General features: G+C 43.2%; 1 protein-coding gene across 1 annotated transcript in view; it reads right to left on the bottom strand.

Annotated features, from left to right (window-relative positions):
• Positions 1–17,221, bottom strand: part of LOC145394996 (uncharacterized) — a 268,730-nt gene that overhangs the window by 146,610 nt on the left and 104,899 nt on the right. Inside the window, exons 4-5 of the mRNA XM_080268741.1 lie at positions 7,610–7,723; positions 5,346–5,492 (exon numbers count right to left, since the gene is read on the bottom strand). Coding sequence (XP_080124867.1) covers positions 5,346–5,492; positions 7,610–7,723 — 261 coding nt within the window. The remainder of the gene's footprint in view (positions 1–5,345; positions 5,493–7,609; positions 7,724–17,221) is intronic.

Below are 17,221 nucleotides of genomic sequence, written 5' to 3'. Positions count from 1 at the left end.
AGTCCTCGTCCCTCCTCTCCTCACAGCCTCGCTGTACATGAGGATATTTTCGCAGCCCTTCACCTTTTCGTATTGTTTTGCCATGCCTCCCAAGCCCCCTACATCATCTTCAGCATTGGGGGAGCCCGCTGCAAAGAAGCAGCAGCATCGTACTCTAATTCTGAAAAGGAAATTGAAAATTATAAGACCCCATGAGGAGGGGCAGGGAGTCTCAGAGATTGGGCGTGCTTTGGGCCTTGCTGTTTCCACCATTGGAACTGTGAAACTGTGATGAAGAAAAAGGAGATGTACAAGAATATGGCCACCTTCTTTGCAACTGTATACAGGTATTGCTTACTTCTTTAAGGGGGGGGGGGTGAAGTTTAAGTGGGGGTCCGAGGGGGTCCTGGGATGCATCCCTTCATTTATATGTATATTTCAATGGGGAAAATTGTTCCGATATATGAAATTTCGAATTACGAACGTTTTTTTGGTCCCTATCCCTTTCGTATATCAAGGACTCACGTAGAGGCCTTCCATTCCCATTTCACCTGAGAAACACTCCCATACAATTACTGACTGTGGGTGTTTACAGTCGGAACCGTGTAAGCAGGGTCATAACAACTACGGAAGGCAGGGTGACGAACCTTAGCAGAACGCACCTGGAACACTTGAAATGTGCTTTCATCGGAAAACATAACTTTTCTCCACTCATCCGATGTCCAGTGTGCATAAGTCTTGGCGAACTGAATGCGCTGCTTCTTCATGCAGTCAGTGAGAAGTGGTTTCTTGGCTGTGGTGCAGCTTGGCAAACCCAGCTCCTTCTGCAAACAGTGTTGGATAGTTCGTACTGAGATGTCTTGTAACAGCTGGAGATGCATTCTCTTCAATTTTGCTGCTGTCAGTCGAGGATTCCTGATTACTTCCCTCTTCAGAAGCGTATCTGTACCTCTGGAAGTCGTCCTCTTCTTTCCACTGCCATGCTTGTGCTCTGGTACCACATCAGGTGGCAGGCCGCGCACTGCAGCAAGAATCTTCATGACAGTCGACTTTGCGCGTCAAGTACGTTCACAAATCGTGTCGACAGGGACATTATCCTGCCTCCATGCAATGATATGGACCCTCTCATCCCTTGAACAGTACTTTCCAGGCATGACAACTCAACTCTAGGAAAATAACAGGGCAAACAGCAATGCATAAGAAAAAAGAGGGAGGTGCAAGCTCGGAGTGACAGGAACATATACTTCCACTCTCGCTTCTGGACAAGCACTGACGTGCTGAGTGTTTTATCACCTCCCGTCAACACCAGAGGAGTTGCCAGTTACTTCTCGCCCCAAAAATTCACTTGGCAGAGGTGGAAACACAAAGCAAAGACAGACAACTCTCCCATAGCAATTCTGTGTGTAGGTCCTAAGTCAATTTGCGGTAGGTGTATATGGAAGAATTATTAAAGAGAAAGTAAGAAGGATGTCAGGAGGCCTTGTGAGTGAAAAACAGGGTGGCTATAGGAGTGGCAGAGGATGCATGGATCAAATATTTACAGTGAGACAGATAGTGGAGAAGGCTTGTGAGGAAGACTATAAAGTGTTTATGGCACTCATGGATCTGGAAAAAGCATAAGACAAAGTAAACAGAAAAGGACTGTGGAAGGTTTTGTGCATGTACCGTGTAGATGATAAGCTGCTCGGTGCCGTTAAGTGTTTTTATGATGGTAGTGAGGCATGTGTAAGGGTAAATGGGCATCTAAATGAATGGTTCACGGTCAAAGTGGGTGTGCGACAAGGTTGTGTGATGTGCCCATGGTTGTTCAATATTTATATGGATGAGAGGGATGGCATTGGTAATGAATGGTGATGGATGGAATATCTCAAATTTGATGTTTGCGATGATGCAGTGCAACTTGCAAATACCGCACAAGAGACTGGCTGACTAATGCAGAGTTTTGTATATGTCTGTGAGTGTCGTGACTTAGAGTAACTGTAGAAAAGAGTAAAGTGATGGTTAATGATGGAGAAGGTGATTCTCAGTGTGATGTAACAGTGAATAGAGACTGAAATTGGTGAGAGAGTTCAAATACCTGGGAACAGTGATTGAAAAGGAAAGGAAATGTGCAAAAGAAGTGGAAAGCAGAGTGACACAGGGAAGGAAAGTAGCTGGTGCTATGATGGCCTTGATAAGAAAGAGAGGCTTGAGTGCTGCAGTTGCACGAGGCTTACACAAAGGAGTGTTAGTGCCAACTTTAATATATGAATGTGAGACTACGGTGTGGCATTAAAATGAAAAGACAAAAGTGACAGCAGTGGAGATGGGGCTGCTGAGGAATGTAAGTGGAGTACAGAGTGGATAGGATAAGGAATAATGTGATTCATGAAAGATTCAAAGTGCGGAAGTCTGTGGACACCAGAATCGAAGAGAATGTACCGAGATGGTATGGCCCCGTGAAGAGAATGGATGAAAATAGAGTAGTGAAAAGGGTATACCTGAGTGATTTTCAAGGAGGAAGGAGGCAAGGTAGGCCAAAAAGAAGGTGGAAGGATATGGTGGATAAGTGTGTACGAACGAGAGGTATGGAAGTTGGTGAGGCTAAGGGGATCGAGCTGGCTGGATGAGTGTTGTGAGAAGAAGCGCATGACCAGAGATTTGGCACACCTTTATAATGTGACAGCATTTGGATTGGCTCTATCGGATAAGTACAGTACTCTATATGTGAAGCTACAGAACATGGTGAAATGTTTTGGCCTATCAGATGGAGCCAGGATTCTGTGGCTTTGAATGATGATTGAATGGAAGCATGGCCCATCGAACTGGGCAAATTTTGGCCGTCTGGATGCTGCTACTCCTCATCCCGCCCTAGGGTGGGAAAGGAGGTCCGGATGAAGATGACGACGACGCGTAGCAGCCGTGGCTCAGTGGGTTAGAGCGCTCCGCTCTGACCGAAGGGTCGGAAGATCAAATCCACCCAAGGGTCATTGGTAGACATCAGGAAGGGCATCCGGTCATAAAATGCTACATGCTCCAGTCCAAAGTCCTCTACCCAGGGGCAACTCCTTAGCCCTTCGGGGATAACTGGCGTAAAACCAAATTATTTTTATTTTTTTATAATTTATAATGAAAATTGAATTTGTGGATGTTTTTTTCTATGCTTGGACAGTTACACAGTACAGTACAGTACAGGGTTTTTAAAGGAGGTTATACCCCCTGTAGAGGGGCATGCCTAAATTTCGAGTAAGAAAGACACCACTCAACTCATCTCACTATAGAAGGTATCCCTTCCTGCTTGGTTTTTCAACCTCCATATTTTCCCCTAGGTGCATAGGTCCTCTTCTTCACCACCTGCTTTTTAACCCCTTAAACGCGGCTGTGTACAGTCGTTCCCCCCCCGAGTGGCGGGGTTGTATCGCGGTCTGAGTACCTGTAGGAAAATATTCGCCAAAAATCAGAGATTAACCCTAGAACATTATACTTGGTATGGCAGATAGTACTTACATTCAGCTTTCTCCAGAGACAGGTGTTAAGCCTTCTTGGACTACCCAAGGACTTGTGGAGACTTGCAAAGTTGGGTAACCAAATCTTCACTTTCACACCTCCAGCAACCCGGTTTCCCCTCTACCACAGCCTCATTCTGTCACAGTAAACTTTATACTACAACGTAAAGGTAGTTAGGAATCCGTATTTGTACAATAAGCACTGAAAATAAGGCTAAAATCAACGGAGCGTACGGCCGACATGCACTGTGGCAGCGGTCTTCCCGTCACTCAACAAACATTTCCATTTTCACAGCTAAAAACATGTATACTACATTATTTTCAATCATATTACTTCCCAAAAGATCACCACGGCGCGCGTTTTATTCTGCCTTACATCCGCCACTTTATTCTCGTTCCTGTCGGCCGCTTGCACTGACTGGGAAGAGCTAGAACTCGCCATAATGTCACTTTGAAAGCCTGCAGTAAACTGACGCTAAGCAGGGGCAAACCGTGAGAAAAAAAGCTAGTGTTACAACTGGGGAAACAAGCGTTTCCTAGTAGCATAAACTGCTTGTGAGAGGAGAGCGCAGATTTACAGTTCTGAGCGCTCAGAGCGCTGCCATGTATCACAGCCAGGCTGGCCGGGCCGTGGTGGGGGGGGGACGGGGGGAAAACGCGATATTTGGCAACAACTGAGGTCAGTAGTACAAAGGTAAAGTATGCTAGTTGTAGCTAGAGGGTGGTTGTACTGATAGACAATACCAGCTGGAGCCTGCTTGCCCGTGGTTATTCAAAATTTACTAGAATCGTAAACGCGACGACCCGCCGTCATGTCCTTTTGGCCGAGCATCGCAAACGCGACGATCTGCGTTTAAGGGGTTAAGCACCACGTCACATATCAGTAATCTGTGTTGCTGCAAACATTCTTTGCTCCCTATAACTTTAATATCCGTCACCAATCTCTCATTAACCCTCCGGACCAGAAAATAGTCTACCTGGCTACTATTTCCCCCATTCTTGGATGTAATCAACCTACTCTCTCTTTTCCTAAAATGCATGTTGTGCACAATCATGTTCACTGCCTTCCCAAAGCAGAGTATGCGCAATAACCATAGGATTAATGTAATGTTCAAATGTCCCTTACAAGGGATATAACTGAAACAGAGAAAGCATGCTTGTTGCAAAATTTAATAATTCTGAATATCACATCAGGAAAAAAAAAAAAAAAAAAAAAAAAAAAAAAAAAAAATCCTCATGTCCATAAGAAAACAAAAAACAAAATCTTCATGTCCCTACGAAAAAAAAAAAATAGTGGAGTCTTCAATGGTGGCAGCATTTTTTTTTTTCCTTTAATCACTAGGTGACTATCAAAGAATAATGTCAAATACGGTGTCTCATAAAACAAAGACTTCCTACAGCATACTGTGCACCTGCAGACAATACAGTGCTATCACCCCAATTTTTCATCAAAAAATTATGAAATTCTTATGAAATATTCTGAAGAGTGTGATGGGGTCTGTATCACCTGGTTCTGAAAGTCTTTCCTTACTGTCACATTATTCATCCTGATAATGAGAATTAGTAATGAACAGTACATGTATATATGTCCACAACTGAACTATCATATGCTAAGTTCACTATCTACCCCCATCCAACAGTGTCAAGCATTCAGTATTTCTCTTTCCACCCCAGATGTCAAAGTCTTGTTCCTTCTCATAGTCTTTATTGTGTGCTTGACAATGCAATCACAGAATGTTTCATACAATCCCTATAGCTGGAAGGGAAGTCAACTGATAAAATTTCATTTAAAACATTCAATCACCAGTGTTGGCAGGGACGTCAATAAACCACTGACAATGAAAGTAGAAACCAACGTCAATATGCATGAATGAAACATACCTGTATGTATTGAAGCTCTGCTTCTTTAATGTTGGTGGTGATGCTAGAGATGCTCAGTTGAAGATTTTCCACTTCATTCTTCAGGTTCACCTTCCACTCTTGAGTCTGACTCAGCTTCTGCCTCTCTGCAGCCAGACGCTTCTCCTCCTGAGTTCATCATCAATCAATATCATCATCATCAGTCAACTGTTCAGACCATGCAGGGATTTTTTTGATTGAGGATCAACTCAGAGGAAATGACACTAAAACAAACAAACCTTAAATTACTTACAAAATCTCTACACATCACATCACAGAATTAGGTTCTTTACATAAAGAACAGGAACACAGTGGGACACTCCTAACCTAATTAGATTCACTTACAAACCTACTCGCACAAGATCAGTCAGTCATTTCAGCTAATAAGGCACTAAATGGGAACAGTAACAATAATAGGCTACTATGTATAAGGTAAATATAAATTCTTAATTTAAAACTAGAAGTCTTGGAGGAACTCTTACATTATACCATCAAACTAAGAGTGGGACTCAAAGGACGATACAGTTAAGAAAGAAGTGCTAAAAGACCTCTAGCCACTCTTGATATATACTAGTTGGCATGCCTCTTTTTCCTCTACAGACCAATCTGAACAGCAATATAATATCTCTTTCCAATAATCTCTTTTGAGAGGATGATTACACCAGGTTATTCAGTAGGGATTGCTTACTGAATTATTTGGGGGCAGTCCTCATCACTTGGGTTTGGCTCTGCCTGATTTCTATCTATCTATCTATTACCAGAAACCTCAATCCCACAAGGGGTGGCCCCAAACAAATCATTTCATTGTCGCCCTGTCCCCCACCATTTTGCTAACCTCCCCCCAGCTCACACACCCATCTCTCATGTAAGCCTACCTCTCCACTCCATCCCTCCATATCATCCTCGACCTCCCCCTCCCTCTCCCCCTCCTCCACCTCAATCACATGCACTCTCCTCATCAGTTTCTTGCTCTCCATCTCCTAAACATGGCCAAACCACCTCAATGCACTTCTAACACTGTAACACATCCACAGCCACACCACAATGCTCCTTCACATCCTCATTTGTCAGTCTGTCGCTTCATGTAACTTCACATGCTCCTCTCAAATAACTCATATCCAACACTTTCACTCTTGATTTGTGTCTATCCAACAAGGTCCAAGCTTCACTTCCACACGTTAAAGCTGGTATCACAATAATATCAGGTAATGATTTTTTTACTTCCACACTCACTTCCCTACATTTTATCACTGCTTTCAAAGAACCAGCAACCTTTCTTCTCTGTTGTATTCTTTCAAGCTATTCATCCTCCAAACATCCAACCTCACTCATCACACTACCCAAGTACTTAAATGCAATCACATTTTCCATTTTCTCACTATCCAATGTCACTGTGCATTCAGCAACTTCATTTCTCTTGAAGACCATAACTTTGCTCTTCCTTACTTTCACATTTAGATTCTGTTTCTTACACACTCTTCCAAGCTCATTCACCAAGCCTTGCAGTTGCCCTTCATCTTCATTGAACAATATACTATCATCTGCGAACAACAGAATAGGAAGTTTCCAAATGCTGCCCTCTCTCATTAGGGCCACTCCAACATCCACTGCCCTACCTTGCATCACCCGAAAACAGGCATAGGTCGGAAAGTCCAATAAAATATGCCTGCAAGTTATTGTGACATGACAGATGTCACACTGAGGCGGGACCCCTCGGTCCAAAAGGAACCCAAGAGTCAAACGCGTACGGCCAATTCACAGCCTAGTCAACCTCATCTCAAAACCCCGACAAGTCTGAGAAGACGATGACCAGGCATACACCGAAGGCCAGATCTCTTTATGAGTTATTGGCCAGGGAGGGGGAAGCCCATCTCACCTGCCACTCAGACCAAACAAAGTTACAGATAACGGTCTTCATATCAGAATAGCGAACCTTATTATACCCAACAGAAGGAAGAGAACATGCCAATTTTGCCTCTTTATCAGCAAACTCGTTCCAATAGAGATCAACATGTGACAGTATTCAGCAGAACGAAACAAATTTATACTTTGCAGCCAGGCGCCAAAGCCAAGACTGAATCTTCCTTATTATAGGGTGGAATGTATTAAACTGCTTAATGGCAGTCAAGCTTCCATAGGAGTCTGAATATATTGCAAACGTCCTTCCCAGTATTGAGCGATAAAGAATTGAATGATAGGTAGATAAACAAAAGGTTTGAAAAATGACAACACCATCCAGCACTGACCTCCTCCTCCTGAATCTTAAACTCAGCCTTCTCAAGTCTCAAGCGGTGCACCTTCTCCTTCAGCTTTTGTGTCTTCTCGTCCATCTCCAGCCCTTTCTCTCGCTTGAGACTCACCTGCAAAATTCATTAGCATTAGAACCTTCACTACCTGCATGCCAGTATTAGTTTTTCCTTGCTACCTTCACATGACTTTATTCAATTTAGGTCAAACCTCTAGTACATGTAGTGTGAAAGTTAATGAAAGTTTTATCTAACACTGCTAGTTTGAATGCTTCTATCATCATCATCACCATCATCCAAACCTCCTTTCCCACCTTAGAGCAGGGTGAGGAGTAACAATGTTCAGACAGCCCAAATCTGCCCAATCCAATGGGCCACACTTCCATTCGCTCATCATTCAAGCCCCCGGAATCCTGGCTCAATCGGATACACCAAAAACATTCGCCACGTTCTGTAGCTTCACATAAATGTACACATTAAAAAGGCGTGCCAAATCCCTGATCATGTGCTTCTCCTCACAAAATTCATCCAGCCAGCTCAATCTCTTATCAGTCACCTGGCCTCACTGCCTTCCAAACCTCTCTTCCTCACACACTGATCCACCATATCCCTCCACCTTTTTCTTGGCCTACCTCATCTCCTCCCTCTTTCAAATTTGCTCATATATACCTTTTTCACCACTCTACTGTTATCCACTCTCTCCACATGATCATACCATCTCGGTACACTCTCTTCAATTCTAGTGTCCACAGACCTCCTCATTTCACATTGTTCACGAATCACATTATTTCGTACCCCATCCACTCTCTGTACTTCACATACCTTCCTCAGCAGTCCCATCTTCATTGCTCTTACCTTTTACTTTTCATTTTCATGCCACACCATAGTCTCACATCCATTGTGTTATAGTTGGCACTAACACTCCTTCATGTAAGCATCGTGCAGCTGCAACACTCAAGCCATTGTTTCTTATCAAGGTCTTCACTGCACTAGCTACTTTCCTTCCTTGTGTCACTCTACTTTCCACTTCTTTTGAACATTTTCTTCTCTTTTCTATCACTGTACCCAGATATTTGAACTCTCTCACCAATTCCAGTCTCTCTCCATTCACTTAACATCGAACTGGGAGTCACCTTCTCTCTCAATAACCATCACTTAACTCTCTTCTACATTTACTCTCAAGGCACGACACTCATAGACATCAGCAAAACTCTGCACTAGTCTACCAAGTTCTTGAGCAGTATTTGCAAGTAGTACTGCATCATCAGCATACAACATCACTATTCATTACCAACACCATCCCTCCCTCCATTACTCGTGTTTTTACTTCTGTCATTACCCCATCCATATAAATATTGAACAACCATGGAGACATTACACAATCCTGTCACACACCCACACCGATCATGTAACATTCACTTAGATGCCCATTAACTCTTACACATGCTTCATTACCATCATAAAAACTCTTGACAGCACCTAGCAGCTTACCATCTACACCGTACATGCGCAAAACCTTCCACAACCCTTCTCTGTCTACTTTGTCGTATGATTTTCCCAGACCATGAATGCCATAAACACCTTATGGTCCTTCTCACAGGCCTTCTCCACTAACTGTCTTACTGCAAATATTTGATCCACACATCCTCTGCCACTCCTAAAGCCACCTTGTTCTAAACTTCAATAAAATCATCTAACGGCAGTCAAAAAAAGAAAACAAAATACCAGAGGTAGGTGGGGATACCCATCATCCATTTATTCAATGTAGTGCTGCCATTAAATCACTATACACTGAATGAAAAGCCTAATGGGTTCCTGTAACCCAGGAAACCATGTACATCACTGGATGGTAATTACCTAACCAAATAAAAAGATGACGTGAAGCCTACTATGGGGTCTCTTAACTGGGTGGAGATGTTACTGCAGTCCATCCAGGAACCAAACATCCACACTCTTCCCCTTGCCACAGGGCACATTGGTTCACTGGCAGGGACAGCCCTGCAGGGTCAACTGCTTGCTTCAGGCTGATAGGTCTGCTCAGCCAGACAGACCTGGGTTACTCTACTACTACTACTACTACTACTAAAGGGTATACTATTATTATTGCTACCACCATCACCACTATTACTACTACTACCACCAGGACATCAGTTTTATTCTGTTCATGTTAAGCCCAAACAATTTTGTTCAGCACTATACTAGTGCTTGGGGCCCACATGTGATGTTCAAAGTTACATTAACCCTTTGGTTGTGGTGAGCTTCTGTGAACTGAATAAACTCAGTAGCACTGCAAATCTGCACAATGCCAGGCAGAATCTAAAGCAGAATACTGTCAACCACAGCGCACTCGGACCCATTTTAAAGTTTTCTTTCCTCGTTGCTCTTATTTTATCAACAAAAGCAGATATTAAATACTGTATGGGGGGCTGGTCCAGTTGGCTTACTGTTCTTGTTGTTGTTTAATCCTGGCCCACCTAGCAAAGCACACCAGTTGTCCACAGGTAAATAACTGCCAATATAAGGTCATCCTGTATGTACTATACACCACTGATGATGCACAGTTCCTGCCAAATGGAACAAGGACACCTAGTTCAGAACTGAGGTGGTAGGGTTCTCATTGCACCAGGTAATAGTGGTGTGTCATCATGGATTTTTACCCACTGGTTCATTATGATGTCAGTGAAATGGGATATAGTGTATCGAAACTTACAAATTTGTTTAACATGGCCTGTATACATGCCTACTGAAATGAGTGGTCGTGAATACTAAAAAAAGGGACACAGTATATATCAAACATCTGCCGATAACGGGCAGGTTAACCTGTAACATCCCGCTGTCGGCATGGTGCTGACAGTACAAAAAGTCCTGCTTAATCCCACCGACGTGATGGTGCCGACAGCTAAATTTGAGTGCTGTAGCGTGCCTCGAACTGCTCCAGTCTAGCTAACTTTTTGCTAAAGAGTAGCTTAATGTATTGGCAACACTGTGCCCAAGCACTTGTAGCAATGAGTTTGGTTCTGCATGGGTGGGTAACATCAATGTGCCAATGTCCATCATAGCGTCAGGATGTCATGAAAATCACGCCAAGTTTCCGCCTCGTTGGGCTGGAGAAGGCTGTTGAAATGGTCACACGGACCCTTCTGTGCCTTCATTTAGTGACTCTTCAGAAGAGGAAGACCTGGATGACTTCTGGGGAGGAATATGAGCCAGAGGAGGAGGATACTGAAAACAAGGAATCACCCAGTCTCCCCTCCCGGTCTTCCTTCCCCCTCCAGCTAGGCGGGAAAACATCTCTCAAGGCATGGGAAACTATAGTCGCGGCGCGCGACTCAGAGGTTGTTATTATCGTGCTTTGGCAACCTATCATTCAAAATTACGTCTGATTTCGTGCATAATATAAGACGCATGTGATTTGTGTATAATATGTTCATGTATAATAATATTTGTGTACAATATATTCGTGCATAATAATGTGAGCAACGTTGGGTCTGGTTAGTACTTGGATGGGTGACCACCTGGGAACACCAGATGCTGTTGGCATCCCTACGTGTCAAGTGGGGTTGGTGGAGGATTAGTGCCCCTCCCTGTAAAACAATTAACTCTAAGCCCTTGGCCACCCCGTTTGGGATACATGGCATCTGGCAATGAATGAAAAAAAATGAATGTATGATACGAAATCGGATGCACGTTTGAATGACAAGTTGCCAAGAAATGATAATGGCAACCTGAGAGTCATGCGCCACGCTATAGGTTAAAGAGGACGGCCATTCTGCTCTTATTTCTCCTATAAGGATATGTAAATGTCCTTTTGGACTCTTTTATGCGATTTGTTTTCCAATTTTGATCAGGGATTGGGTGGGTATAAAATTGCAAAAAGGTCTTAGATGGTAAGGGTTAGGCGCACAAGCTTATCCCCTATGACCCCTGCTTTCCCCCTCCAGAGCAGTGGTTTGACTGTAGGAAGGATCAGAGGTTTGAAGCTTAGCTTACTTTCATGGCTTGGAGAATGTTCCATTCCTTGTCTCAGGTATAGGAGCAAACCTGAGCTGACAGTTTCTAACAAAATAATAATAATAATGATGCTGTCTATCTCACATGAGAGAAATGACTTTCAATCATTTATTTTTCATGTAATTTCCTATTTCTCCAAAAGCTCATGCGAAAATTCAAATATCTACCTATCTATCTATTACAAGACACCTTAATCCCACAAGAGGTAGCCACAAACAAATCGCCTCCATGTCGCCTTGTCCCCTGCCATTTCACTGCCCCGCTCCCAGCTCAAACCTCCCTCTCTCATATACCTCTCCACTCCATCCCCCCATCTCATCCTTGGCCTCCCCCTTCCTCAACCTCACTCACATATACTCTCTTTGTCAGTTTCTCACTCTCCATCCTTCTTACATGGCCAAACCATCCAATGTGTTTCTCCTGACACTTCCTATCACATCCACATTTGTCAGTCTGTCTCTCCATTCGATTCCACATGCTCCTTTCAAATAACTCATTTCCACTGCTCTCACTCTTGACTTCTGTCGCTTCAGCAATGTCCAAGCTTCACTCCCATATGTTAGCATAGGTATCGCAATACTGTCATGTAATAACTTTTTCATTTCCCTATTTCTTATCACTCCTTTCAAGGAACCAGCAACCTTTCTTCCTTGTTGTACCCTTTCAAGCACTTCACCCTCCAAACTTCCATCCTTACTCATCACACTACCCAAGTACTTACATGCACTCATAACTTCCATTTCCTCATCATCCAACCTCACTGTACATTCAATGACTTCACTTCTTTCGAAGACCATAACTTTACTCTTCCCTACATTCACCTTTACATTCTGCTTCTTACACATTCTCCCAAACTCATCCACCAAGCCTTGCAGCTCCCCTTCGTCTTCACTTAACAAAATAGTATCATCTGCAAACAAAAGTACAGGGAGTTTCCAAACACTGCCTTCTCTCACAGGCCGCTCCAACATCCACTGCCCTACCTTGTATCTCTTTTACAATCCCATCAATATACAGACTGAACAATCATGGAGACTTAACACATTCTTGTTTCAATCCAACCTTCAAATAGAAAAATTCACTCAGTTCACCATCCACACACACTGCAGCCTTGACACCCTCATACATACTCTTCACAGCATTCAACAACGTCCCATCTACTCCATATATTTTTAATACCTTCCACAATCTTCGTCTATCCACTGTCATATGCTTTCTCCAAATCCATGAAGGCCCATACGACTTCTTTCCCTTCCCTAGAAACTTTTCCATTCAAGATCTAAGAATGAATATCTGATCTACACAACCTCTTCCCTTCCTAAATCCTCCCTATTCTTCTCCAACAAATTCCTCTGTTATTTCCCTGTCAATAAGCATCCTACCACATACATTACCTATTACACTACGGTGACAAATGCCCTATGATTACTACATACTTCTTCTTCCCCTTCTCCTTTGTACAGAGGAATAATTATACCTGACTTCCAATCCTCCGGGACTCTACCTTCCTCCCAGGCCAATCTGCACATCTTCCACATCCACTCTACTACTACCTCTCCTCTATGCTTCGGCACTTCACCACACACTCCATCAATTCCAGGGGCTTTCCCCATTTTAACTTTCTTCATCCCTTCTACAGCTTCCATCCTACTGATTTCTTCCTCTTTCTCACATCCCTCTGTCTCCCAGCCATTCCCCAGCCACTTACACTTGCATTACTTTCATTCTCTATGTTCAACAATTCCTTAAAGTGTTCTTTCCATATGCTCACTTTTTCTCCCTTCTCCACTAGTAATCTACCATTTTTATCTTTCACTCCCCAACTAACTTCCAATTGGTCCTTGTCTGAGGTATAGGACCAAAACTGAGCTGATAGTTTCTAGCAAAATAATATTAATAATGATGCTTTATATCTCACATGAGAGAAATGTCTTTCAATAATTTGTTTTTGAGTAATTTCCTGTTTCTCCATAGGCACATGCTAAAATTCAAATAACTGCAATGAATTACACTTACTAAGCATTAATTATAGAGTTATGCATTAAAAACGTGTGTGAGGCGGTTTGTGGAGTGAGGAGGAGATGCAAGGGTGTGCAAGGGACAGCATGGTGGAATGATGAGGTGAAACGAGCTGTGGAACAAAAGAAGAAGGCATATAGTGAATGGTTAGCGAGTAGAGGTAGGGGAGAAGATGAGAGAGAGAAGAGGTATATGTGAGCAGGAAAAGGGAGGTTAAGAGACTGGTGAAGGAGAGTAAGAAGAAAGTGGATGAAGAATTTGGGAGGAATCTGAGTGTGAAATGGAGGGAAAGTAAGAAATTGTCTTGGAAGTAGGTAAAGAAAGTAAGACAGTGTGAAAGGGGAAATAGTAGGGGAGTGAAAGATAGGAATAATAGATTGTTGGTGGAGAAGAGAGAGAAATTGAGGAGATGGAAGGAGCACTTTGAGGATTTGTTGAATGTAGAGAGTGAGAGCAGTGCGAATATAAGTGGTTGGGGAATGGCTGGGAGAAGAAGAGATGAGAGGAGGGAGGAAGAGATCAGTAAGGCGGAAGTAGTGGAAGCGATGAAGAAGATTAATTTGGGAAAGGCCCCAGGAATTGACGGAGTGTGTGGTGAAATGCTTAGGTATGGGGGTGAGATTGTTGTGGAGTGGATATGGAAGTTGTGTAGATTGGCTTGGGAAGAGGGAAGGGTTCCAGAGGACTGGAAATCAGGTATAATTGTTCCTTTATACAAAGGAAAAGGGGAGAGAGAAGTATGTGGTAACCATAGGGGTATTTGTCTTCTTAGTGTGACTGGTAAAATATATGGCAGAATACTCATTGATAGGGTTACGCATATGACAGAGGAGCTAGTTGGAGATGAACAAGGGGGATTTAGGAAGGGAAAAGGGTGTGTAGATCAGATATTTGTTCTAAGATGTTTAATGGAGAAGTATCTAGAGAAGGGAAAGAAAGTGTATGCTGCCTTCATGGACTTGGAGAAAGCTTATGACATAATAGATAGGCAAGGTATGTGGAAGGTATTAAGAATATATGGAGTGGAGGGGAAATTGCTGAGTGCTGTGAAGAGTATGTACGAGTGGATGGTGAGCTGAATGAGTTCTTTGATCTTGGTGTGGGACTGAAACAGGGTTGTGTGATGTCTCCATGGCTGTTTAATATATACATGGATGGGGTTGTAAAGGAGGTGCAGGGTAGGGCAGTGGATGTAGGGGTGGCTCTAATGAATGAGGGTGAGATTTGGAAGCTTCTGGTGTTGCTATCTGCTGATGATACAGTACTGTTGAGTGAAGATGAATGAGAGTTGCAAGGTTTGGTGAATGAATTTGGGACAGTGTGTAGGAGGAGGAAGCTGAAAGTTAATGTAAACAAAAGTAAAGTTATGGTGTTTGAGACGAATGAAGTCACAGAGTGTGAAGTGAGGTTGGATGGTGAGGATATGGAGAATGTGAGTGCATTCAAGTACTTGGGTAGTGTGATGAGTAGGGATGGAACTTTGGGGGATGAAGTGCATGAAAGGGTACAGCAGGGAATGGAGGTTGTCGGTACACTGAAAGCAGTGATAAGAAATAGGGAGGTGAGTATGGAAGGTAAGAAGTCACTGCATGATAGTATTGTGATCCCTACCCTGACGTATGGAAGCGAGGCATGGACCTTGCAAGAGGGGAACAAGTCAAGAGTGAGAGCAGTGGAAATGAGTTACTTGAGAGGAGCATGTGGAGTGACATGGAGGGACAGGTTGACGAATGAAGAAGTGAAGGAACGCTGTGGGGTGGATGTGGATGCGGTTGAGAAGATTAGGAGAAATACACTGAGGTGGTTTGGACATGTGAAGAGAATAGAGAATGAAAGACTGACTAAGAGGGTGTATGTAGGTGAGGTGGAGGGAGGGAGAGGGAGAGGTAGACCGAACATGAGGTGGAGGGATGGAGTTGAGAGGTGTATGAGGGAGGGGGGGGGTGAGTTGGGGGGAGGGTAGTCAAATGGTGGGTGACAGAGCGACTTGGAGGCATTTTGTCTGCGGCCACCCTTTGTGGGATTAGGGCGTTGGGCTATAGATAGATAGATAGACAGATAAATAGATAAAACATTACAATTGGTTTGGGATGTGTTTTAAGGCTCTGCTTCTGTTGCTTTAATCTTTGTCGGTGGGAAACGAGGACAGCCAAACTAAGTATGGCTCCTTTACAAGAGGATTACAATCAACTCCTGCTATTCGTAGGATCACTATTTGCGGGTTCGCATATCTGCAGATTTTCTGGGAAATTAATTTGAAAATGCAGGAAGATGCTTCCTGTTCTTCCCACAGCATCAGCTGTTCCTAGTGGTTTATAGGTGATATTTTTTGCATGTTTTCCAAGTGAAATACTGTCCTTTACAGATAACCTGTGCAGTTACCCTGTACAGTATAGGTATGTGCTGTTCAGCACAGGGCATCAGCACTTTACAGCACTCGGTGTTCCACAACACAAATCTCCCATTCATTTCTCGCAGTGAGAGCCTGCTTGTGATTAGCTCCTAGGGTAGCGTCCCTTACGCCAGGGCGATTTTCTGAAGTTTCGAATATTGATTTTTTTTTTTTCTTGCCAGATTGAAAAGGAAGTTCAGACACACCTAATAAATCCCAGCTTCCTAGACTCATTCTGTGGCTTGCAATGAGCGCGAAAGTTGCAGAAATATCGGCAACTCCTATCTGCCGCCACGAGGTGCTGCCGCGCCACAACATCGCACGTTATTTTTTTCTTTTTTAACCCCCCAAAAAAGTGTGAATGGTACTGAAATGTTGTGCATATATTAGATATGATGATATCGAATGATTTCAGTACATAATATGTTAGGACTGGCCCGCCCCCCCAAAATTACAGTACAGGTATTACGTATATTTTTTCACCATTTTGATATAAAATATGTTTACAGTAGTGTCGAATTACTATTTACGTTATCATTGTGCACATGATTGGAAAAGGGAGTGAATGGGTTGAATTTTCAGTCCTAAATGAGAAAATTGCTGGTCCCCCAAGGCTAAGACCTCCCACGGGGGATGAAAGTGGAGGGTCGGGTGGATTAGCACCTGGTCAGATCCGATTGGGAATAGGGGAGTGAAGCAACAGTTTGATGCTCCCACACCATGTGCATGGCTAAAAATAGAATCGTAATGCAGTTTCAAAACTACAAATAAGTCTAAATTATTATGAACAGAGACAAAGCAGATATAAATACGATTACAGACAGGGAAAAATGTATTTTTCCCGTAATATCACGTTCACATTTCTCTATCATTTTACCTTGTTACTTTTGTAATATACTCAGTCCTTAAGTAACACGTGGTTGAGTAACACGTTTTTGTTCTAACGCGGTCAGCATAATGAGACAAGTCATGTCAACACGCGGAAAAACTTAAGCTCACGCGGGAAGTCAGCTGGCCTGGGGACGAAATTTGAAAGCCGCACGCTATGACGTCACCCTCTAACCTCTGGGTACATTTCCTGGGGGCATATTTCCATTCTATATGGATATTTATCTCAGTACCACAGCCAGCCACCTCAGCCAAACAGCCCTAGTGAGATGGGATAGGTTAGGGTAGGTTATGTTGCTGAA

Source organism: Coenobita brevimanus, chromosome 29 (assembly GCF_032717465.1).
Source record: "Coenobita brevimanus isolate Jiangsu-jjx chromosome 29, ASM3271746v2, whole genome shotgun sequence".
Classification (NCBI taxonomy): Eukaryota; Metazoa; Arthropoda; class Malacostraca; order Decapoda; family Coenobitidae; genus Coenobita; species Coenobita brevimanus.
This window is presented reverse-complemented; position numbering and strand designations above follow the sequence as displayed.